The sequence below is a fragment of the Verticillium nonalfalfae genome, assembly GCF_003724135.2.
Source record: "Verticillium nonalfalfae strain VnAa140/NRRL 66861 chromosome Unknown scaffold_204, whole genome shotgun sequence".
In the NCBI taxonomy this organism is placed as follows: Eukaryota; Fungi; Ascomycota; class Sordariomycetes; order Glomerellales; family Plectosphaerellaceae; genus Verticillium; species Verticillium nonalfalfae.
In genome coordinates, this window is record NW_021167429.1 from 12,868 (window position 1) to 36,874 (window position 24,007).

A 24,007-nucleotide genomic window follows, 5' to 3' on the forward strand; every position below is an offset into this window, starting at 1 on the left:
AGGGGGCCCGCCGTGCACAATAAGTGCACTCTTCAGCTTCGCTGCGAATCAGTGGGATGGGCCCCGTAAGGTCAGTGAGAAGGAAGCCAGCAGGGTGCTGGTCCTCAACGACAAGGGCCCCTGTGGCAAGTCGCAACACTTTTGTGATTATCTTCGGTGCATTTGGCCCTGCCCTGCCGCGTACCCATGTCAGTCAGCTATCACAATGGGAGAATATTTGGTCAACGCCGTTCCGGACCTTGAGTGGAGAGATCGCGATTGTTTCGCCTGCCTTTGGTCACCTTCGCCTCATGCGACCTCGACCGGGCAGATCGTGTTGCATACGGGAGGATCTAGCCAAAGGCAGATGGGATCACATAGCAGCGTTGCAGCGGTGAGTGTATTCCTGCCGCCCCCGATCATCTGGAATCGTAGATGGGCCCGATCAGCCGATTGTGATTGAGCTTGGCAACCTCGCAATCCTTCTGCAAGCTCGACACGATTGCATTCATGCACACGCCGAGTCCTTTGGCGATGATTTGAGGGCGCCACTGGGGCTGACCCCTCCCTGTCTCCCTGCTCCGTATATGCTGACGCCAGCCTTTATTCTCGCAGCCTAGCTTTACTGCTTGCTCCTTGAAGCGGGTGGAGCTGCGCTGCGCCCGGGATGCAGGTGGCTAATCCACTGCCACCAGCTCCCGTAGATCGGAGAAGGCTGTGGCAAGGCAAGGCACACCCGCTTGCAGCCGCTTTGACACATTTGACAGCTTTGATAGCAAGAAAGCTCCGATAGATCAATCCGAAGACAGAACACCGCCGTGCGGGGGGCAATCCTGGGGGGACGAGCGACATTCAAGATGTGCCTCGAGAGTAACACATCTGGCCCTGGCTACCCATAGTGCTTGATGAAAATGACCAGAAACTCTGGGCTAACGCGCTATCGACAATGTAACGCCAATGTCACTTCAAGTGCATCACAAAATATGACGCAAACTAGAACCAGAAAGGGTGCACCTGATCGATGCCGAAATGGCCGATGGCCGATGATCATCGCCACGAGACAGACCTCCCCTGCCTTTTTGGTGTACCTCACTTCTGTCTGACCCCGGTCGGCTACCATCATTACCTGGATTAATGATGCCTGCTTTCTTTGTCCAGGAAGCTTCTTGGCTCGCCATTCACCAACTAAGCCAGGCTGTGAAGCCTGGATAAATTGAATCCTCGCACAGGTCGAGAGACAACAATCTCATCGTCCTCGGCGTCTCACAGCATATTGCAAGTGATACACAGTGGGGGGCTCAGGTCATTTCTCACATCTCGCCGACAACCTGCATGCTATATCACCCAACGAAACGGACCGGTCCCAGCTTGCGCGTGGACTACATGGTGGATGAGATTTGGTTAATGAGGAACCCGAGAACCAGGTAATTGTGCCCGCGGTTCTGGTGGTGTGCGCGAACATACATAACACAGCAAATTATGCTCTTCCCGTGTTGCGTTGCAATCAAGGAGCCTTTGAATATAGTCGCGAGTAGACCCATCTTGGCCATATCAAGCTTGAACATGGAGTTGACGGCCTTGTGTTGCTACGACATACTGCTACTCTTCCTCTGTTTCCTTTGTTTTACGGATTCATTACCTGGCACCCAGACGGACGACCGCCGATGTATGGCGGCCATTACAACCGTCTCGAAACGGTAAGACTCCCGAAGCCACAACATGCATCGCTGCGTGGTAGCCGCCTGGAGAGCCAAGAATGCCTGCTTACCAGGTGCCTCTGGGCTGGCGCCTCGGCTTGCTGTTGCCCGTCATATTTGCGGCGTTTGGAGATATTTTCAGCCCTCGCTGCTTCAGATGACAGTGCACCGCAGGTTTTTCTGCAAACGAATGGACCGCAAGCAGAGGAGTAAGGTGGTGCGCCTCACCGTACGGCATATCTGCCGAACGTTGCCCTGAGTCTGATCAGCAACAAACATCGCATAATGATCTCAGGCTCTGGCTGGAGTCCCTGGATCAGCGACGGCTGCAGGATTCTCGGAGCTCCGCGAACACTGAGAAGTCAGTGCTGAGGAGATCGGCTTCTGGCCAAGATGATGAATCACCGGCGACGTGCATCTCGAAGCGCAATACGACAGACGATAGACTTCACCGGTCACCTCAGCAACTCGAAGATCACCAGGGGTCAGCTACTGACGTGTTTCCTCCCGTTTTGTCGTCTTCTCCAGTGCTTAACTGCAGTTGCTCGTACCCTACCTTGTCTTGATCAGTTTTCAACCAGCACACATGCTTCCTCCAAGCGATGCAGCAAACCAGGGACCAGGAAACCTCGGAACCTGTGTCCGTGGCATGAAGACAAACACCAATCCCGGAGCCCTGGATCGGGGAGTCCATGTCCCTCTACTGGTACCTAGTGTATTTCGATCTCCGCTGTTTGGAAAGGTACAAGCTCACTAATGCTTTGGCACCCTGCTTGCAGACAACCGATACGGTTAGTGCAGGGATCCTTGATATGCGGAATGCATGCGAGGCGGTGTCGTCAAACCTGTTCCTGTTCGGAACCCTCTTCACTTCTCTTTGCTTCGCAACGAAAGGGTTGAAGAATGTTGCGCAGACGGCACCTGCAGGACGGCACAACGAGCCAGTAGTGCGCCACCGGGGCTCTCCCGGTGCATGGCACTCTGAGCTTTCTTCTTCTGGACATGCGACGCGAAAGAAGCCTCGACGTAAGACTACTATAGAGGGGCTCGCCCAGGGTTCTCGCGCTGCATATGCAGTGATGCGTTGTCACAACCGGACGGGTCGAGACCGCCCGGTCAGACAGGCAGGCTTGTGTTATGGTTTGAGTCGATACCTGTCCCTGCGGGGTTGACGTAACATCTCACAACGAGTGAGAGGTGAGGAGACAGGAGGGCCAAACAACCCAAAAGGTGATGCTGACATGGAGCTGTGGCGTGAAGTACAGTGGCCACCATGTGCGGATGCAGAGCGGACCGGCCCTTGAACATGCCTGATCCCCGGTCATCAAGGCATTGTATGAATGCGAGTATTCGTTTAAAGAACCCAGCTGCGTAAGTGGAGTTCGCGCGTCCTAACGAAAAGGATAGCCGCCCTAGACGCCCTCAGCCGCATCAACGCACGGTTTTATGAGTTTTTGGCATCCTAAGTACCTCCTTTAATGGTGATCTTCGGTTTCTGATAAAACGCGACCGTCAGTAGCTTTAAAGTACACTGATAAATATGAACAGGTCAACAAAGAGACGGAGTTTACTGATGTGAAAACCAACAATCTCTGTACACCGTGGGGGTCGATCATGGACTATATGCGTAACATGTGGTGAAATGCATCCTGAACATGGTTTGCGTTGACTTGACAGCTCTGTATCTGTCTTCCGCGACAAGAAGATGGTTCTGATGACAAGACACTGAGCTACATCGGTACTGCATGATTTCGGACATGTGACCTTGGAGGCAGAAGAAAAAGATCGCATTTGAATGGCGCGTTCTTGATAGCTGAATATGTCAACACCGTTGCGCATCCCATAGCTGCGCCGAAGACTTTACCAGCGACACAGCGTCGGTGCCGGTGAAACGAGACAGAGGCCAGGGCAGGGACAACATCTCGTCCTCGCTGACAGCTGAGGTGACACCATGATTTCATGCCGGCAATGTGGAGCGAGATATGTGCCTCCATGCTTACAACCTCGATGGTGGAGGCCTCTCCCAGTGATATGCGGCCCACGTCAGGTTTCTGCAAAGACCGGCTGCATTCAGTGGATAGCTTGTCCAGGCGCAAAAATTTGGTACCCCTACTCTCTTTTGCTCTGAAAATTTGCTCAAGGTGAGGACAGCCGTGAACCACCAGAGAGTCGCCAGCCTGTCCAGCAACAACCGGCCGCACAACCACTGCGTTATTTGTAACCGCCATGGGAAAGACGTTGTGCAACCATACCGCGAAGATGTTGGAGCTAGACGTAAACAGCAGTTGGGCATCGTTTCGGGCATCGTCTCAAGCTTCACAGAGCCCATGCTCCATTGCCACCAGCGAAAGGGGTCGCAACGCATCAGAGATTACCTCCGCGCCGTTGTGTCGCAGGCGCGGCAGCGCACATGTCTTGTGACACGAACTGCTTCCCGCTTTCCGCTGCTTTCGGCCCGTTAAACCTTCGATGCAGAAGTCGCATCGTCGACGCGCCCCCCACTCAGCCTGATGTACATGTACCAGCAAGCGCATGCCGTGATGCAAGCCCCCAGGCTTAGACGTTCAGCTCATTTGGATATGAGCCTCAGCTGGAAAGGTTCATCAGGCGATCTGCATCGGGAGTGTGCGTCGGTACGAGACGCATATGCGACAGTGGTTTGGGAGACAGAAGCATCTAGAAGGTGACTCGAACGGACCTAAATCGATGGGAAGGACTGCCACATAGCGAAAGGATAAACCAAGAGTGATTTTGAAGGGTATGGCACTGCTGTGCGACGAAAAGGGGCAAACTTGAGTCATTGTCGGAAGCAGCACCAGCAGGCGATGGTAATATCGACTAGAACTTGCGCTTCTTCCGAGCGGGGCCCGCGTTGGCCTTCCTCTGCAACTCCCTCTGTAGTTCGTCTCGTTTCTTGTTGGCTCGGTCTTCTGAAGTCTCTCTCAGCTCGATGTGTTCCGTCCTTTCTGCAGGTCGCCCGCGCGATCCAGTAAGAGCATTTGGAGAGGCGTCGTTCGTGATCTTCTTTCCGATCTGACCCAGCTTACGAGTAACCGGCTTACTATCGGACGGAACTGCGATGGCATCTGTCGATTGAGAGGCGGGAGCCTTGGGCGCCACGGGCGGCTTGGGCTTTCCAATGTGACCGAACCCTTGCTTCTTGGAAAGAGTCGGCGCCACAGGCGACGATGGTGCTTGTGGTGGTAAGCTTAGGGGCAAAGGAGCAGCATTGTTGTCATCAGAGTTATCGGACTCTGTCTCTGAACCTGGTGGTAGCGGAGGCGGCTGTATTGTCTGTCTCTTGCTTCCTAACACACCCAAGTGAATGGATTCATTCTTGTTCTCCGGCATTCGCGAGGAGCGAGATGGTTGCAGAACGCCATGTTCTTCTTCATCCTCAGTGGAATCATCATCAGCTTTCGGGTGGGCAGGTTGCTTCTCCGATGCACGTGTCCTAGCCGAAGATAAATGTGGCGGGGTGGACTGAACCTGGAAGTCATCTTCGTCCTCTGGCTCTACTGACTCGAGAGGCGGAGTCTGCTCTTTGTGTGAGGCTGCTTTCTTCGGGCCAATGATAGGTATAGCCTGGCCGGCAACCACTTTTGTCCACCAGTCGTCAAGGGCAGGCGAGTCGCCGTAATTCATCTCGGGCACCGTCAGGGTCGCTTCCGCTTCAAAGACGACCCCCAGGAGAGAATTTACATCGCAAGGCGCCTCATGATCGGCCGCCAATTGAGCTAGCCATTCGGCTCTTCTGAATGGAGCGAGTCCTCTCACCTTGGCTTCGGCGGTCTGTCTCGAAACTTTCTGCTTGGCCGAAAGAGCTGTGAAGATGTTCTCGAGACGTGTGCCGGTAGCCTCCAACTTATCCAAAAGTTTGGTCATAACAACATCTTTCTGTTGGACAATCTCAAGTAGGGAGTTGACTTGTCTGATGCGGGCGTGTTCGGCTTGCAGGAGCGGCAACACGAGCTTGGTGCCGACGTGGGACGGAGCACATCTTTTGAAATACATGGGCCATACAAGAGGCTGAAGTCCAGGGACCTCGCACGTGATATTCAATGCAAGGGAGTCGTTGTCTGTCACCGAGAGACTCATGCGACTACCCTCGTGGTGCGCGTGAGAGGCGTCAAAAGCGGAAAGAATGCGGGACAGGAAAGCCTGCATGTTCTGAGGGCTGTCTGTCGGATCAATGCTCGTGTCCTCGGCGAGGCTGCGCTTGTAGATGGCCCGACGATCCATCTCCTCAACCCATACGTGAGCCATGTCGGAGATTCGTACCACATAGGATTCGGCCGTGAACTCAGTTGCGACCAGCAAGTCCGGCACATCCGAGGGATATGACGAGGGTAACTGGTGCCACGCTGCAGAGTGTGCCATGGCGATGTTTTCGCCGAGTCCAGGAAATGTGGAAGAATTCAGGCAATAGGAACCCCGAAGGTCAATGTAGCCAAATCGTCCAGGCCTGGTGGAGCGCTGTTGGTTGACAGTTCGGGTGGGTTAGAATCTCGATCGACTTTGTTTTGTATGGTCCCAGCCAACATGTAACATTTGTCTGTTGGCGGATTTCAGGCTTTCAGGAGCAAATGGTGTGGAAAAGCAGGCCGAGGATGATGTCGACCGCAATGGCGAAATGCGAAGGTCGAAGCCTGCAAGTAAACGAGTTGAAGAGAGAGATACACGGCACCGGGCGCTGTTCTTGTGAGAGTTGAAGATGGAGGCAGGACTGATGAACGACATTGGCGGCGCTCCTGAAGATTTACCATCGCCAACCTGGCAAGGGGCATGTGCGACAGGCAGCCACGTACAGTGTCAAGCTTGCACATACTGTGCGGTGCATGTTGCCCATGTGCGACGGAAAAAGAGTCACTCTTACTTTCATTGATGGTATGTTGGTTATGACCCAATTCAATGCCTTACATACAAAGAAACACATTATATTACTGACCCCCTTGACAAGGTATTTCGCTACACTGACCTCTCTCAACATCCAGGAACTGGTTTGCACAGCACACGCGACTACGCGTGGCGATCGACATAAAACAGCGAACGACAGGCAGGCTAGACCCGCCAGCATAAGGCTATGAATCGTGCCAACAGCTGCGCCAGGTCTCATGTGCAAGCCACCCTCACCGAATCCACCAGGACACTGTCACCAGCCTCAACACTCTGACGTCGTGCCAACCATCTTCTCGGCACCCTCGCCATGGCCTTTTCTTCTTAAGTTGTGAAAATGTTACTACAATGTGTGCCTATCTCTTTCGTCGAAGCACCTTGCGTCGAAGCACCTTGCGTCGAAGCACCTTGCGTCGAAACCCAGAGGCAAGATCTCTCTACGTCGCGGCCACTCGCCTACCAACGGTGTGGCGAGTGCCACGAAGCCCCTTCCTTGGCGAGTGATTCCTTGGCAGTTTGACAGTAGCGGACTGGCGCTATCGATTGGCTTCTCACTTGATGATCCTGCCAATAACCTGCTTGGGGAACGTCACACAACTCATGCAACCCTGCCAGCCAGTTGACAGCACGTTGAGAAATCAGCTGCTAATGTAAGGTACCTTCCTTACCTTACTGCCTTGCCGTACGCTGCGATCGATGAGCCATGTAAAGACAGAGTTCCCCCTCCCTCCGGAGGAATTCGAGCATCAGCGGCCCCTCCATCCTCACCTCCCCCGTACACAGTGTATGCTGGCAATTTCCTCCAACTCACTCGTATCACTTCTCGGACGGCAAGCCAGACTTTTTTTCGTCTTCACGCCATGGCTCAGCCGCCCAGCGGTGCCTTCGCAACCTGCCTGAACGACGTGTGCGATGGCCGGTCAGGGTGCGTAGGCTACCCGAGCGATATCCTGTACCAAATCAAATGGGTTGATCGCTATAACCTCGACATCAATCTTGAGCCCGCTGCCGTCACAAGACCCGAAAGTACTGGAGATGTCGCAGCATTTGTCAAGTGTGCCTCGGAGAATAATGTGAAAGTCCAGGCTAGGTCTGGAGGACATTCTTACGCGTAAATACGTCTGGGGTGCTGTCGTTTTGAAGCCCTCGATGCTGACTGTATCAGAAACCATGGATTGGGTGGCGAAGACGGGGCGCTTGTCATCGATCTTGAGAACTTTCAGCACTTCTCAATGAATCCAGATGATTGGCAAGCGACAATCGGAGCAGGCCACAAACTACACGATGTCACCGAGAAGCTCCATGATAACGGTGGTCGAGCTATCTCGCATGGCACATGCCCAGGTGTGGGACTTGGTGGTCACGCTACGATTGTGAGGAGTTTCGAATGATTCCATCTGCCGCTAGAGCACTAACAAATCTACTATAGGGTGGCCTTGGGCCTTCATCGCGTATGTGGGGATCCTGCCTTGACCATGTTGTGGAAGTCGAAGTCGTCACAGCCGATGGGAAAATCCAGCGCGCCAGCGAGGACGAGAACTCAGACCTCTTCTTCGCCCTTAAGGGGGCTGGTGCCAGTTTCGGCATCATTACGGAATTCGTCATGCGCACCAACCAGGAGCCGGGTGACGTTGTCGAGTACACCTTCTCACTGACCTTCTCCCGTCATCGTGATCTATCCCCTGTATTTGAGGCGTGGCAAAATCTGATTTCTGACCCTGACCTTGACCGTCGTTTTGGGTCTGAGTTCGTCATGCACGAACTGGGTGCTATCATAACTGGCACATTTTTTGGCACTGAGGCAGAATTTGAGGCAACAGGCATTCCTGACCGCATCCCCACCGGGAAGAAGTCCGTAGTAGTCAACGACTGGCTTGGCTCGGTCGCGCAACAAGCCCAGGATGCGGCCCTATGGCTTAGCGATTTGAGTACCGCCTTCACTGCGAAGAGCTTGGCATTTACCAAGGACCAGCTCCTCTCCTCCGAAAGCATCAAGGACCTCATGGACTACATTGACGACGCTAATCGGGGCACCCTTATCTGGTTTTTGATTTTCGATGTAACAGGTGGCCGTATCAACGACGTCCCGATGAACGCCACGGCTTACCGTCACCGCGACAAGGTTATGTTTTGCCAGGGCTACGGTATCGGCATTCCAACACTGAACGGCAGGACTCGCGAGTTCATTGAAGGAATCAATTCGCTGATTAGGTCAAGCGTGGCAACTAATCTGAGTACCTACGCCGGGTATGTCGATGCTAATCTGGAGAGCCCACAAGACTCGTATTGGGGCCCAAATCTAGACACATTGGGTCAAGTGAAACAAGACTGGGATCCTAGTGATCTATTTTCAAATCCGCAAAGCGTACGACCTGGGCAGAAGAGTGTTGTTAATTATTTTGATGACAGAGCGTCATCAAACGGCTCGGAGGAATCCAGCGGCGGGCTTAATGGCGGTACCCGAGATGAGCAGGGCGGGTGCTGGAGTTGGCAACGCAGCGGAGCTGCTTTTTCTGTTTTCGTTGCCCTGTTCGTCGTTATGGCTTTGGGGGTTCTCTAATATTCCCTTTCTCTGGGGCGAGACCCTCATAATTCTTGTCGGTCTGGGCGGTGCGCCAGTTGTTTCCTCGTCCTTCCCTACGCAAAACCACCCACGCCTTTTAAGGACGCTGGTAGTCCTCCTACCGAATGCAAAGATATTACCTTCTACCATATACCCTACATCTGTGAGAGATGGTGCGCCGCGGCTGCAACTTTTTCTAGAATTCCCTCTGGGCCTGCATTTGGATGGCACACGCTGTTCAGCAACACATCCGAGACTGAGACATGCTTCCGTGAGAGGCATCTGCAAGGATGCCCACAGCCCACTTAGCTCACAGGGCGGGTAGTCTCGGTCAAATCGGTGAACAGCTGACTCATTTGTCAAGACCCGCTATAGGCCAATCCACTATCTTCACGTGACTGATCGCTTGCCCGAATTTCGTAAGGGTTTCCCACCCCACAGATGAGCTGGGTGCAAAAACAAAATCTTCGGGATCCTGCTCTTGACCTCACCGACGCCGAATCGCCCTCACGAACACCCGTTGTCAACCCAAACACCCTCACAACCGATACAATGGCCAAGCTTTCGTAAGTTCTGCCTCCTCGACAACAACCTCTGCGATCGATCACTCGGAACTGCGACTGCTGCGACCGGTGGGCTGGAGAAGGGAACGGCGAAGGCGGGGGGATTCGAAGAACAAGGCTCAGCAAGAGGAGGGATGGGAGATTGAGCCATCACGACGCCATGCCTTTGCCGAACCAACCTTAATGCCCTACCACACGGCTATCGACAGAAAGCCATTGGGCCTGACGACGAGCTCGACAATAATGTAGCAGTTTCCGACCGGACGATCGATCGCATGGTCTTGACAGACGTACGGTGCAGAATCACACATGCTAACTTTTGCGCTTCAGGCGCGGTGCCCCCGGTGGCAAGCTCAAGATGACCCTGGGTCTCCCTGTCGGCGCGGTCATGAACTGCGCGGACAACTCTGGCGCCCGTAACCTCTACATCATCTCCGTCAAGGGTATCGGTGCCCGCCTCAACAGGCTGCCCGCTGGTGGTGTTGGCGACATGGTCATGGCCACCGTCAAGAAGGGAAAGCCCGAGCTGAGGAAGAAGGTCCACCCCGCCGTCATCGTTCGCCAGTCCAAGCCCTGGAAGCGTTTTGATGGTGTCTTCCTGTACTTCGAGGACAACGCCGGTGTTGTGAGTTTTCCCCTCTCCACGAATACACGGCTACAGACAATGCTAACACCTGTAAGATCGTTAACCCCAAGGGTGAGATGAAGGGCTCTGCCATCACCGGCCCCGTCGGCAAGGAGGCCGCCGAGCTGTGGCCTGTGAGTAGCAACCTCCTTCACGTCGACAAGAATCCACTAACAAGTATGACCCCAGCGTATTGCCAGCAACTCCGGTGTCGTGATGTAAAAGGGGAACTGTTTCGAGGAGGACAAATAACGAAGCTACGGATTTGGTCACCGATGCGAACGATGATACCGAGCAGGTCCCGCCGACAACGATAGAGCGAGGCGGGAGCGGACCGAGGGGGATGACCTGGCACGGGGACGGTTCTTTTTTCCTCGCTGGATTGGAAGGCTCTGCATTTTGGGCTGCGGCGTGTAAAGGGAGACTTCATACCAGGCATTCGCATCAAGGCAGATGAAATCCGATGATTTGAGCAAAGTCACACGATGCTACCTGCCAACCTTGCGTGATGTACACAACAGGTGACTTGGGTTTTACAAAACCGATTTCCACCATTACAGGTTACCGGCTGTGAAATTCAAAGGATCATTGTATAGTGTGTCGGGTAGCGACCTCAGCGATATCCGAAGCTCCTACTCACAGCCACTGTATTTGACGACGCCTATTGACGCTTTACACCTACCCCCTTCTCCATACTCCCATCCTCCAAATCGTACAAAACTTGCTCAAGTATCGGAGCTATTCCCTTGGCCATCTGGATTACTACCCGGGCTTGGTCCACAGTAAGCAGGCAAAATAGTATCAAAGATGCGCTCTCCAAAGCCCCCTCCCCGTTGTGTGCCACTGTACGCGGCCCCGTGCGGGACTGCAACAATCGACTCTCGGGCCAACTCATGTAGAATGGCGCCTAGAGTTGCCAATCCTGAACCAAATGATCCGCGGCTTCAGTTTGTCTTTAATTTTTGTCATGGCCATGGTCAGATCGCGCCATCTAAAGTCCCGTTCGAGACCAGTGTCGATCTTTGGTATACCCTTACTGCTGGAATTGGGCTCCGTTTGTAAATTGGCTATGCCCATTGGGCTGCGGAGGAGCAGGCGTAGCTGCCACCATTGCTGCCTGCGCATTGGCCGCCTTTTTCGCAGCCAAAGTAGCCTTCCTTTTATTGACAGCATTCTGCATACTGCCATTGAGCCAGCGTTCTGTGCAATAGTTAGCTAGTCGTGCTATAAGGTTTGGCTTGGCAGATGTGCTGCTTACTCTTCATTGAAGCAGACATCTTCTGCGACTTGGTCATCAAGCGGTAGTCTTGGTCATCGCCAGCCTGGCTCGGGGCAGCGGATGATGCTGCAGAATGTGGCGCCGATGGGGCAGCGGAAGTAGGGGCGACGTGTGCGGACGGCGCTGCTGTTGAGGAATCACGACTTGGCCGTGAACTACGGTTTACGCTCCATTTGTCGTCACCCATATGCTTGAAAGTCATCAAATGGGACGGTTCGCCTAGGGTGGCGCTGGCAGCTTGAGATGCTGCAGCCATATCGCTGAGAATGGCTTCTGATCGTATGGCCTTGTGCACTGCTTGGGGGCGAGTGGACGCTTTGAAGTTGATGCGTGTTTTCTTTTTCGGAGGCTGAATAGCTTCAACGATCTCTTCATCATCTTGTGCTTCGCTTCTTGAAGTACGCTGTCGCTTGTTCTGGCGAAAGCTGTACGTCGATCCGTCATCTGATATGGTGGCGTTGGACGAAGATGTTGTGGGTCGTGACTCGTCTGAGCTGTCAACAACTGTTTCGCTGCTGATCGGCCTGGAGCTGGTCGTGCGTGCATTCTTGCCGCGTTTTCTTGTGGTGCGGGCTCTCTTAGGTAGTGGTTCGTCTAGCTCCTCGGGTTCCGTGTCTTCAGGATCTGCTACGTCAGACCCAGGTTCTGCGACGATAATCTTTGGTTGCCGCCCGCGTTTTCGCTTTGGAGGCACATGAGCCAAGTCTGAGGTGGGCGTGTCGGCTTCTGTATCCACAGCTGAAGCCCTCTTCCCCTTTGGTCCCCGTTTCTTGGGCCCTGGCTTGTTCTTTGGCGCCGAGTCTTCATCCTCATTCGGGTGGTAGACATCCTCGGGGTGCGGATTGAGAGGCGGTCTGCCGCGCCTTTTAAGGATAGGCTTGGCGATGGTAGCGGCGGCGGCAACTTGGGTCGCCGGCGTCGCGGAACGAACATCATCTTGTAACATTCCTTCGTACAGTTTGGGCGGATTTCTTGACCTCTTGCCTGTGACCACAAGGCCATCTGCGTCACCTTCTGCGGCTTTGGCAGTCTGTTGAGGCTGGCTTCGCAGCTGTCTGCCTGCCATGATACCATCACGCTGGGCAATGGGGTCTTGCTGGCCAATCTTGGACGGATGAGGATCATACTCATAGCCATAAGCCATGGCCTCAACCCTGTCCTGCCACCGCTGGTGGAAGGTGCCCTGCTCTTTCTCCTTGATTGGAGCGCGATAGCCACGAGTATCGAAGTCTTTCTCAACATATGAGTCAACCTTGGCGAATTGAGAAAGGTTGGCCGTTTTCTTCTCATACTCGGCGTCCTGAATCTCACGTCTCTTTGCGTTCTCCGCGTCATCGACCTGCCGACCGCACTTTTGCCATTCTTCCTGCCAGACCAGAAGCGTCGTGTTGACGTGTGCAAGGAAGGCCCACAGCTCTTCCGTCGACATGTTGCTGTGGTCTTTGAGATATTCCCTGTAATGGGCTGGGTCACTCAGCTTGGGAAATCGAAACTGTTTCCTCATGCGTTGAATCCCAGCTGATACCACGGCAGCCTTGCTCTTGTCTTCGCCGGCCGACGGAGTGTTGGCACCTGTCTGCTGCGCAGACGCGGATACAGGAGAACCCGCTCGTGGAGTTTGAGGCAGAGGCGTGGCAGCACCAGAGTCGACGTCTGCCAGGCCCTCAGCTTGAAGACTGTTGTCTTCTTCATGCTGAACAGTTTGCGATGCACTCTTGTCGCCGTCGTCCCGATCGGCCTCGTCCTCATACTGGTCGGCGTCGTCGTTGGCGGCGGCGGCATCAATCTTGTCCGCAGCTTCCTGCTCATCATCGTTTCCTTCACCATCGCCATCGGGTGCATCGCCGTCTTCATCAACATCACCTTCCCCTCCAGCTGTCGCCACCTGCATTGTCGGCTCAGGATGCAGGACGACTTCGCCTTCGACATATGGCGTCAAATGCGACCAGGCATAAGTCTTCACCTGGATCTCGGCATCGTCCTCGTCTACATCCATGTTACTAGGCCCATGGACATGGCTTTCAATGCTTTTCCCTAGGGGTTCCTGGGACGGCTGTGTTGCCCCGTTCGTGAAGTAGTGCTTCTGCGTAATCGTGGTGTGCGTCTTCGAACCCACCAGGCCAGCCTGTGAGTTGTTTGCAACGGCATCGCCGTACTGTGTGTTGGGCGGCTCATGTCCAGAAGAAGAGTTCGGTGCAAGCTGGCTCTCTGTACTATCGACCTTGCCGGCAGTATCGCTTTCAGACATTATCTGGACGTGGGCTCGTTCGTTGACTGTCAGTTGCGCCGCGTTTCCGTCATCGCCGCGTCCATTCCGGTCTAGCGATGAGAAGCCTGTAGAAGGAGCTGTAGGTGCAGCGGCCATCTGTGTATTGGGCTGCGCCCTCATGCTTGTAGGCACAACTGCAGGAACCCCATGGCCAGCGGCGGATTGTTCGGCTGACGAGGCACGTGGCGAGGAGGTGAAGTGAGCGGCTCGGCTAGATAGTCTCTCAATCTTCATGTCGGAATGCCGCTCAGCCTGTGTGTCTGAATCTTGAGAGAGCTGGGGAGCCGTGATAATTGAGACATGGTTGATGTGTATGGGTTGTGGATGTGCGATTTCCAGGCTAGCCTGGCCGTTGTCACGAGAATTGGCCTGCGCATCATGGTCTGGCTGACTGCTGTTGCCGAACCGATCGTATCGCTCGAAAGACGACGTCGGGCGTGCGTGTCCTCCGCCTGGTGTTGCAGATTGTCGCTTGAATTTTCTCTCGGCTGCTGGAGACTCAACCTTGGACTCATGGTCGGACACCTCGTCAGACGTGTGCAGATCGCTGGAATCGCCGACAACCTCAATCGTGTCCTTGACAACATCGTCTGAGGGAGGAAAGTAGGGCTGCGGGTCTGCAAGGCGTTTGGCCGGGGTTTTGCGGCGACCGGCGGGAGTGTCATCTGTATGAGAAAACTCCCGCGAGTTGGCGCGCCGGCGCTGTGTGCTGGGCGGCGTGAAGCCGTCACCGACCACCTCGCTCTCGGCCCTTCGTCGACGAGTAGCGGTACGCGGGGCAGGGAGGGCAATCTCGGGAAGCTCGTCCTCAAAATCATGTGCTGAGTAGTCGATCTTGGCTCGCTTACGAAGATTGTGAGAACCCTTCTTGTTGGTCTCGTCATCATCGTCGGGATTGCCATCAAAGCCAAACGTGCGAATACGCTTCCTTCGAGATGCAGCGCCGCCAGAAAATGGCGAGGAGGCAGTCTGAGCAGAGGATGAAGCAAAAGGCGTAGACAATTGCCGAGCGCCGCGTCGCCCGGCAGGGGCGGTTTGTGGTGTCTGGTGGGAGAAGGTGGCAACTGGCGATGTCGACTGGGCGCTCTGAGGGTTCTGAGCGTAGTCCTCAGGGTCGGCTTTTTCTGCCATGTCAAAGCTGGTCGTCAGCGATGGCTGTGTTTTTCGCCGACCCAAGCGGCCAGCACGAGGGCGATCCATGGTAATTGGCGATGTTGCTGATGATGCGTGGTACAAAAAATTGGTGTAAATCTGAGAGGGTGGTAGTGGCAGACTCAGGCTTAGTCTAAGATAAAGAGTAGCGACATGCGGTGGATCGATGTCGTGACAATCTCTTCACTGAAGGAAGGAAATGTGAAACAACCTAAAGAGACCCGAGAGGTATGATGATTGAGGTGACTGTTGCGAAGGGGAGAGAAAGAGCTGTCGCTGTGAATGTGTGGGATGGAGGCTGTCTTCTGAGGACAGACAAAAATCAAGTTGGATGGGGCGGCTTGGAGGTGAGAGAGCCGTGAGCTGTGAAAGGGAGGCAGGGGTTGTGCTTCTTTTTCTCGATTCGGGGAGGCCAAGGAATCCCCCCGAGTATTCAGAGGCTGCGTTCTCCAAGATTTGAGAAAAGAGTCGGCTCTCTGCCGGATGAATATCAAAGCCTTCAGTAGGGTAGACGGTCTTCTGTCGAGGACCCTCGTCTCGTCAGTCGTTTTGCTTGGGACTGTAATTTGATTCCCGAATGGGCCACGGCTGCACGACTGGTGCCAGGTACGTACCTCCCCTGCTACCCTTCACTCAGAACCCACTCATTCCCCTTGGACTGGCGATCAGTCCAATGAACAATCGAGAAGGCTAAGCCGTTCGAGTACTAGACCTCACCTGGCCTAGCCCGTCCCCCCCACTGACAGCTTGCATGTCCTGGTGACGGATGCTCTGAGCTTCATGTTATCACGTTACCGAAACCAACGAACAGGGAGCACTGTGATTTTGTCTATTTTGCAGCCTCGCTGGTGCTCTCTGAACCGATTTGACAAAAGCATCAAGCCTTCCGATTTCGAAATCGCAACACAACCTTCTCCAGACTCGTCTTGTCCATCCCTAGAGCCTCCCTGGCGTTCCCAACTCCAATCCCCCGGTAGCAAACACCATCACCAGAATCGTTACAATGACTTCCAAGAAGGGCAAGACCGCAGCCGCCGGCGACGACATTGATGACCTATTCGAGGGCATTGTTGACGATGCCCCGAAGAAGTCACTCGAAAAGAAGTCCAAACCTACGACAGCCGCCTCCAAGGCCATGGAAGACCAGGACATCTTTGCCGAGCTTGAGAAGGACCTCGAGCAGCCCTCCCGCCCACACACACCGCGTGTTCGGGAGCCTGCTACCAAGGGATCTCCTGCTCGACGGACTGCGACACCGACTGTCGCCGACGATAAGTCTGCCACAGCTCCCCGCAAATCCAACGACAGCGCCAGATCCTTGCGAGCCAGCTTCACCCCGAGCGCCACAAGCTCCGATGTGCAAGAGTCGGAGAAGAGGGCTGTTATCGAACAATCTGTTGCAGCCCCCGCTGAAGCTCCTTCTGGCGGAGGCTGGTGGGGAAGTGTCTTCTCCACGGCAACTGCTGCCATGAAGCAGGCAGAGGCCGCCGTAAAGGAAATCAGGGACAACGAAGAGGCCAAGAAGTGGGCGGAACAGGTGCGCGGCAATGTTGGCGGGCTCCGGGCCCTGGGTGAGTGATCATATTGCGGCTTCTCGCAAGCGTTTCTAACCGCGTTCCCAGGAGACAACCTACGCCAGCAGGCCCTTCCCACCTTCACCGACCTCCTACACACTCTTGCTCCCCCAATCAGCCAGCACGAACGATTGATGATCCACATTACGCATGATATGGTCGGCTACCCTTCGCTCGATCCCCTCGTGTATGAAGTCTTTTCCCGCGTCATGGCTCAGGTCGAGGGCGGCGACCTGATGGTCATCCAGAAGGGCCAGGAAAATACCAGCCGGAGGTCGAATGATGTAGCTTCCGGCTGGCGTGACGGCCCTTGGTGGAAGCAGTCCGAGCTAGCTCGCGATCTCGGGCTGATCAAGGGCCTGGTGGAGGGCACCAAACTTTGCCGCGCCGGCGCCGAGGGCTATGCTGGCGAGTACTTCGCCGCGCATGGCGGCATTGCAGAGGCCAAAGTGCGAGCCACCGAATCTGTCAGCGAGACCAACCCTGTGCGCAGTTCGGATCTTTTCCTGGCGATCCAAGCCATAAGCGTCGATTCGGACGCTGCATTATTCGCACGCGCAGCTGCCATTGAAAATGGTCAGGATTCGCCTGCCGTTGCTGATCCCAAGGAGACGGACAGTTTTGTTTGCTTCGCCGTTTTTGTGCTTGACCCTGTTCACGAGATAGAGTACTCAACCGTCAGTCAGACCATACCGGCGAAATGGGTCAAGTGGCTTGACGCCGCGAACCCTCTGACCCCTGGTAGCGGCGAAGATGGCGAAGACCAGCACCTGCGCTCGTTGGTCCCCGACGAGATTAGGGAGATTGTCGAGAGTGGTGGTGTCGATCCCAGGGAATGGGCTGCTGAGTGGATTGAGGAGCAGCTGAGTCTCGCCGTCGGCATCATTGCACAGCGATATGTCGCCCGAAGGATGGGCGTTAGCGAAGGTAGCATTGGTAAGGGCAAGAGGGGTGTTGGTGAGCTTGTCGAGGATGGCGCGGGTGAGGCAGCGAGGGCTGGTCTGATTTGAGTCGCGTTGACGCGCCTTGATGGCGTTGGGCCCGTACCATGATTTATCATTGTTTATTTGTGGATCTGGGACTACGAGAATGAATGTCAACGACAAGACTCACGCGCCAGGTAGCATCCGGTGATGTGCTGTGCCTATATTGCTGATGCCTCAACTAGCCATGTACCTCATCGATATTGGTTTCCACAGCATCACGGCGCGGACTGGGAAGCAAGCACCTTGTGTCATCGGGCAGCCTTCAATACTAGCTTAGGGCCAGCTTTGGCACAATTTCTTTCACACGACCAAATCTGCGAGTCAACAGTTTCAGTCAAATTCAGAGTTGACTGACAATACAATAGCAAGGCTTCCATGTCGGCTGGCAGGATGTCGTGTGATTCATTTCTCGACTTTCAAGGTCAAGGGAAAAGCGTCTTCTACAACGGGTAGGCACGGGCCGTTTCATTGTTTTGCTCGGGGCCACCCACAGGGCTTATGTCAGCCTCAGCGGGGTCTGGATCACTGTAGAAAATTTTACTACGATACTGCAAGGCTCTCTGCTTTCTACATTTCTCTCTCATCATTCCTTTTTTGGCCCCAAAGCCGTCCACGATTTTGACATGAATGGAGGCAGCGCGCTCAAGTGACCTGCTGCTGTACCATTGGAGCAACAAATTTGTGCACCTCGTGACGCCTTATCCGCCGTCCATCGCAGCATGAGATAGCAATCAACTCGGCCTTCGGGCAAAACATACGAGTCTTCGCTTCGCGGAGGCCCTCTACTGCTGTCGCGTTTTGCGATGCGCATCGAGGGTGGTTGCGATCGCTCATAGGCCCCTAGGACCTATTACTGCAATAGCAAATCCTGAACCATCATAGTCCGCGCCCGGATTGTCTCACGACCTTGCGTCTACGAGGCCCTCCACCTGGGCGAGGCTCCAAGCGCTCCAACATGCCACCATGTTCCCCCCTCTGCACGATCAAGCCTGTGACAACTTCCCATATGCAGCGATTGGTCGTCTCTCTGAAAACCCTGAAGAGTCGCTGTTCCAAGGTTTTTGGGACAGGCTGCGCGTTTACCAGCAGTGGGCATACACAGCTCCGAGATCGATCAAGCTTTGTAGAGCGAAGCGGAGCCTGCATTAGTTCGCAGCTGTGGATGCCTTGCTGCGTGCAATCGCTGAGCGACTGAAGACGTCAGCGACAGCTCCAAGTGACCTTTTGCGTTTCCCACCTGTCAGCTCGCATCACATGACAGGTCACTTGCTCAGGCTCCTCTCGATAACTTTCCTTCACACCACTGCATATCCAGTTGTCTGCCAAGTTTTTCGATATCTTGACCACGAACCGTGTGCCTAAAACTTGCCAACGGACTCGAGATTCTTTACTGACACATCACTTTCGCGAGCATGGCAGCAGACGAGACATCCAGGTTCGCCCATCTGCCGCTGAGTACCAGTGGTGCCATCAAGTGTGCCATCACGGGCACGGCGCTTCTGAATACACCTTATCTCAACAAAGGAACCGCCTTTCCCCCGGATGAGCGCCGCCAGTTCAACCTTACCGGCCTCCTCCCAGACAACGTCCATAGCCTGGACCAGCAGGTCAAGCGAGCCTGGCGCCAGTACTCGTCTCGTAGCGATGACCTCGCCCGCAACACATTTCTAACCTCGCTCAAGGAGCAAAATGAGGTCCTGTACTACAAGGTCGGTCTGTAGCACGCTTGAGAAGCTTACCCAGCGATTGTTGATCATGTATATAGCTTCTGTTGGATCACCTAGCAGATGTGTTCTCTGTAGTGTACACACCCACCGAGGGCGATGCCATACAGAATTATTCCGAGCTCTTTAGGAGACCCGAGGGCTGTTTCCTCAACATCAAAGACGTCGAGCGAGTTCACCATGACCTGGCGCAATGGGGGCACCCTGAAGACATTGATTACATTGTTGTTACTGGTAAGATGCTATCTCTTCCATCGCCCACGTCTCTACAAGAGCTCATACACAAACACACACAGATGGCGAGGAAATTCTCGGCATCGGGGATCAAGGCGTAGGTGGCATTCTGATCTCGGTGGCGAAACTCGTTCTCACTACTGTCTGTGCCGGCATACACCCGAACCGTACCTTGCCTGTGGTTCTCGACTGCGGTACGGACAATGAAGATCACCTCAACAATGAACTGTACCTGGGATTGCGACAGAAGCGTGTGCGCGGGGCCGAGTACGACCGCTTTGTCGACACGTTTGTGAAAGCCGCCCGTCGCCTGTATCCACGCGCATACATCCATTTCGAAGACTTTGGCCTTGCCAACGCCCGCCGTATCCTTGACCAGTACCGTCCTCATATCCCCTGCTTCAACGACGATGTACAAGGCACGGGTTGTGTCACACTGGCCGCTATCCTGGCTGGCCTCCACGTGAGCAAGCAAGAACTCACCGACTTGCGTCTCGTTATCTTCGGAGCCGGATCAGCAGGAGTCGGCATAGCTGATCAGGTTCGAGATGCTATCGCGGCCAAGGGCAACATCAGCAAGGACAAGGCGGCTGAACAGATCTGGCTCGTTGATAAGCCAGGCCTGCTTACAAGCGCCCTCGACGTATCGCCCGCTCAACAAGGCTTCTGTAAGGACGCGGCAGAGTGGAAAGGCAAGGACACATCGCTTCTCTCCGTTATCAAAACTGTACAACCGAACGTTTTGATTGGTACGTCGACTGTGCCCAAATCGTTCACCGAGGAAATTGTAAGAACCATGGCCAAGGGCGCCGAAAGACCTATCATCCTGCCACTTTCGAACCCGACACGGCTTCACGAGGCGGCCCCCGAAGATCTACTCAAGTGGACCGGCGGAAAGGCGCTCGTTGCTACAGGCTCGCCTTTTAAACCCGTCAAGGGGCCCTGGGGCGAGAACGGTTCGGAGGTGGAGATTGAAATCGCCGAATGTAACAACTCGGTCGTCTTCCCGGGCATAGGTCTTGGATCTGTGCTTTCCCGCGCCAGCCTCATCACAGACAAAATGCTCGTGGCGGCTGTCGAGGCAGTCGCGGGACTGGGCCCAGCCCTCAAGGATCAAAGGGCCCCGCTGTTGCCGGGTGTTGATATTGTACGCGACGTCAGCGTGCAGGTTGCGAGGAATGTGATCAAGGCTGCTGTTGCTGAGAATGTGGCTATCGAGAAGGACATCCCCAAAAATGACACTGACCTTGATGAGTGGATTAGGGATCAGATGTGGAAACCGGAGTATCGGCCGCTGAAGTTTGTGGAGATGGAGGACGCGTCCAGGGAGGCGAAGGGTCAGATGAGGGTAGCCGGCAGTGCCAGCGGGGTAGGCTCGTGGTGAACGCTACATATTCAGTATTTTTTTTATTGTGTACGACAGATTTCTGGCACATCAAGTCGTCCGAAGTTTATGCTCTAGTCACTTTGTAAGACAAATGCCACATGAAACTAGGATCTGGGACAAGGTAGGCCACGAATGACCGCGTATTAATCTATGTACTAGATGAAAAGCTGCGTGCTCTCAGATCACGTTGCCGCGGACCTGCTTGATGGTCTTGAGGTTGATGTTCCTCCAGAAAGCGGTCGAGACAAGGGCACCGACAAGCACAGTGACACTAGTGATGAGCATGATTCGCTGCGAATCGCCGTATGCGAGTGCAATACCGTGACGCTCAGGGGTACCGTACCGGTACGCAAGTTGCGCATACATGTTGTTGTAGATGTTCTCGATGTTGTTGAATCCCTCGGGCATATGCTTGATAAGGTTGTTCTTGAAAGTGCCTGTCCAGATGGCGGCGGCGACGGTGGAGCCGATGGCCATACCAACGCTGCCGAAGAGGTCAAGAATGGCGATGATGACAGCAATGTGCTGATGGTCTGACGGTGCCATCATGGCCATCTCGCCACAGAGGACAATGGGACCACCTGCGAAGGCGATGAGGATCTGAGTCATGATAACATAGCCAATGTTCTGATCAGGCTGTCGGAACTCGATCATAAGACCAACGCCGAGCATCATGAGCGGAATGAGGAAGTACAGCGCGAAAGGCTTGAAGCGTCCAGTGTAGCGGATAAGCAGACCGACGACGATGCCGAAGAAGCAAGAGCCTGTGCGGTAGATGTTGATGATGTACGTCGTCTTCTCGACACCCTGGTTCCAGACGACTAGGAGCATCGAAGAGAAGTAGGCGCCCCAAATGCCAGAATTGAAAAAGACAAACGTGAACATGAGCCCACCGCAGAGCACGGTCCGGTCGGCAATCAGCTCGAAGGGAATGAACGTGACAGGAGCGAAAAACTTTTCGTAGCAGACAAAAACAACGATGAGCACGGCGCCGACGACAATCATGCTGATGATCATCGGGCTCTTCCAGCCTTCGGACTGGTACGAGTAGATGTTGAAGGGCAGCAGGAAGAGTGCCATGCCAGCAGCAAGAAGCAGAAGGCCAACGGCATCAATATCAATCAGATAACGTCCGACAGACTTGAGCGTCAGGTTCTTGATAGTGCTTTGCTCAGGAAGCAGGCCCATCTTCTTGGCTTTGTTCTGATTCCAGAAGAAAAGGAATATCAGTGGCAAGACGACGACTGGTGTCGTGATGGCCCAGACTCCAAAACCCCACTCCCAGCCAGGGCCAGCAAGAACGCTGTCGGCAATAGGGCCGGCGGCCCATGTAGTGAAGATATAAGGCGAGGAGGCAAATGCCAGCATGAGTGAGCGATTCTTGAGAGTCGACGTGTCGGCGATGAAGACTGTCAGACAGTAGCTGACACCCTGCGCACTAGAAATCATCAGTCCATTGGCGCTGGCTGGTAGGGGGACAAGGCAACTTACCCGACGACAGCGAATACTTGTGCAGCAGCGTACGTCTCCACGTTCTTACAAGCAGCCATCATGACAAAACCGAGCACCCAGACGAGTAGCATCAATGCGAGACCGTGGGGACGACCCCATGTGTCGAGAATCTTTGCCAGAGGAAGTTTGGAAAGACCGCCGATGATGCTCGCCATGACGGATGTTGTCGCTGTCAACGAGTGCATCGAGAAACTGCTTGTGACAAACGGCGTCAAGGCCCGAACAACGACCTCTTGAAGCGAGAGAATAACGTAGATGAACCAAATGCTTTCGAGTGTTAGATTGTAGTCCGCGTGAGACTGCGCCGCCCGTGCGCCTGTTTACCACTCACGTTACATATGCCAGGGCGAGATGCCAGTTACTCCAGACCATGGCCGTTGCCTCGACTTTTCGAACACCGGCTTGGACGCCCTCGGAGAACCCCTCTTCGATGGTGAGGGGGCTGACCTTGAGATCATCGGAGTTGTGCTTATAATTGTGAGCCGCCTCGGCTGCCGCTTGAGGTTCGGCCGCAGGACCTTTGGGAGTCGACACGTCCATGGTCGCTGGGATTTGCTGCCAAGCAGAACAGCGAGGTGATGCCGTCGAGATCAAAAAGGTCGGCGCTCTGTGGTGTTGTACCGTGTTATCCGCTGTAACGAGTGAGGGGCTTGACAAATGGACAGAGATCGGACACTAGCAACACGGGCATCTGCCAGGGGCGCCACAGGGATGATATATGAAGACGCGCCCAAGGGCCAAGGCCGAGCCGCTATCGGCTCGGACGGGCGAAGGACCCTGGGCGAGGATCTTGCTAGTGCGGAAGGGACGGTCACTTGCAGGTCCAGGGTTTGAAGGCAGTTCGCCAGCTACCATCCTTGGTTAGCCCACTAAACCGCCAAAGAGTTTCTGGCCGGCCAAGGAGAATCAGCACACCCATCGGGTTGGGTGGGGACGCTGTGTTCGAGAATCGGCTCAGAAATCCGTATTGGGCAGACGGTGGAAATGAAGTAGGCAACCTCTTCGTGCCAACCAACCTGTGCCTCACGTAGCGCCCCATGATGTGAGAAGGCGTCGTAGCTTGCCCGATACTCATCCCATGGCTCGTTGTCTTTTGGTGTCACTGGCTCTCAGATCCAACCCGTTGATGCTTGAGCGGAGAATTCCAACATGGACGAGACCAGGCTTGGCATGCTTGTTGCCCCCTGAGGCAGATTCTGCTTCCTCGTGCGGATCGAGTCAGAATACGGGACAACGAGCCGAGGGTGAGTGGATGACACCGCGAAGCGAGCGCTGTTAGTCCAAGCAATCATCAGGCTGGAAAAAGTCTTTGGGTGTGCAGGCCAGGATCAGCATGCCTCGGAATCTCCTCTGGGATCGGCCTATGGTCGGCTGGGTAGAAGCGGGGTTCGAGCTTGGGCCGGTGCAAATTTTATCAGATTCATCTTATCAGATCATCTGCCCCGCTATTCATGTGACTTTAGCGTTCCTTGGCCCGCGCGACATGGCGAGGCGTGACTAGGTATTCTGCAGGAGGTATAAGCTCACCTGACCATTGGGTATCGACCTGAGCTGACCATTGGGTCCG

At 54.6% G+C, this 24,007-nt stretch overlaps 6 protein-coding genes across 6 annotated transcripts; 3 read left to right on the forward strand and 3 right to left on the reverse strand.

The window, feature by feature from the left end:
* Positions 1-4,514: 4,514 nt before the first annotated feature.
* D7B24_003696 (uncharacterized protein) lies at positions 4,515-6,056 on the reverse strand (the record flags this gene model as incomplete). The annotated part of the gene is made up of 1 exon (XM_028637883.1): positions 4,515-6,056. One exon carries the CDS (start codon positions 6,054-6,056, stop codon positions 4,515-4,517), a length of 1,542 nt encoding a protein of 513 aa, XP_028490574.1.
* A 1,376-nt stretch (positions 6,057-7,432) lies between these two features.
* Positions 7,433-10,545, forward strand: D7B24_003697 (uncharacterized protein; the record flags this gene model as incomplete). The annotated part of the gene is made up of 8 exons (XM_028637884.1): positions 7,433-7,683; positions 7,738-7,945; positions 8,002-8,819; positions 8,913-8,937; positions 9,577-9,701; positions 10,029-10,323; positions 10,380-10,457; positions 10,513-10,545. 8 exons carry the CDS (start codon positions 7,433-7,435, stop codon positions 10,543-10,545), a joined length of 1,833 nt encoding a protein of 610 aa, XP_028490575.1.
* Positions 10,546-11,356: 811 nt separating this feature from the next.
* On the reverse strand, positions 11,357-15,071 carry D7B24_003698 (uncharacterized protein; the record flags this gene model as incomplete). The annotated part of the gene is made up of 2 exons (XM_028637885.1): positions 11,357-11,523; positions 11,582-15,071. 2 exons carry the CDS (start codon positions 15,069-15,071, stop codon positions 11,357-11,359), a joined length of 3,657 nt encoding a protein of 1,218 aa, XP_028490576.1.
* A 955-nt stretch (positions 15,072-16,026) lies between these two features.
* On the forward strand, positions 16,027-17,607 carry D7B24_003699 (uncharacterized protein; the record flags this gene model as incomplete). Its single annotated transcript, XM_028637886.1, has 2 exons — positions 16,027-16,594; positions 16,646-17,607. The coding sequence occupies 2 exons, from the start codon at positions 16,027-16,029 to the stop codon at positions 17,605-17,607; spliced, it is 1,530 nt and encodes a 509-aa protein (XP_028490577.1).
* Positions 17,608-18,995: 1,388 nt separating this feature from the next.
* MAE1 (NAD-dependent malic enzyme, mitochondrial) lies at positions 18,996-20,925 on the forward strand (the record flags this gene model as incomplete). The annotated part of the gene is made up of 3 exons (XM_028637887.1): positions 18,996-19,292; positions 19,349-19,541; positions 19,604-20,925. The coding sequence occupies 3 exons, from the start codon at positions 18,996-18,998 to the stop codon at positions 20,923-20,925; spliced, it is 1,812 nt and encodes a 603-aa protein (XP_028490578.1).
* A 180-nt stretch (positions 20,926-21,105) lies between these two features.
* Positions 21,106-22,980, reverse strand: D7B24_003701 (uncharacterized protein; the record flags this gene model as incomplete). The annotated part of the gene is made up of 3 exons (XM_028637888.1): positions 21,106-22,366; positions 22,420-22,707; positions 22,772-22,980. 3 exons carry the CDS (start codon positions 22,978-22,980, stop codon positions 21,106-21,108), a joined length of 1,758 nt encoding a protein of 585 aa, XP_028490579.1.
* Between the last annotated feature and the right edge of the window lie 1,027 nt (positions 22,981-24,007).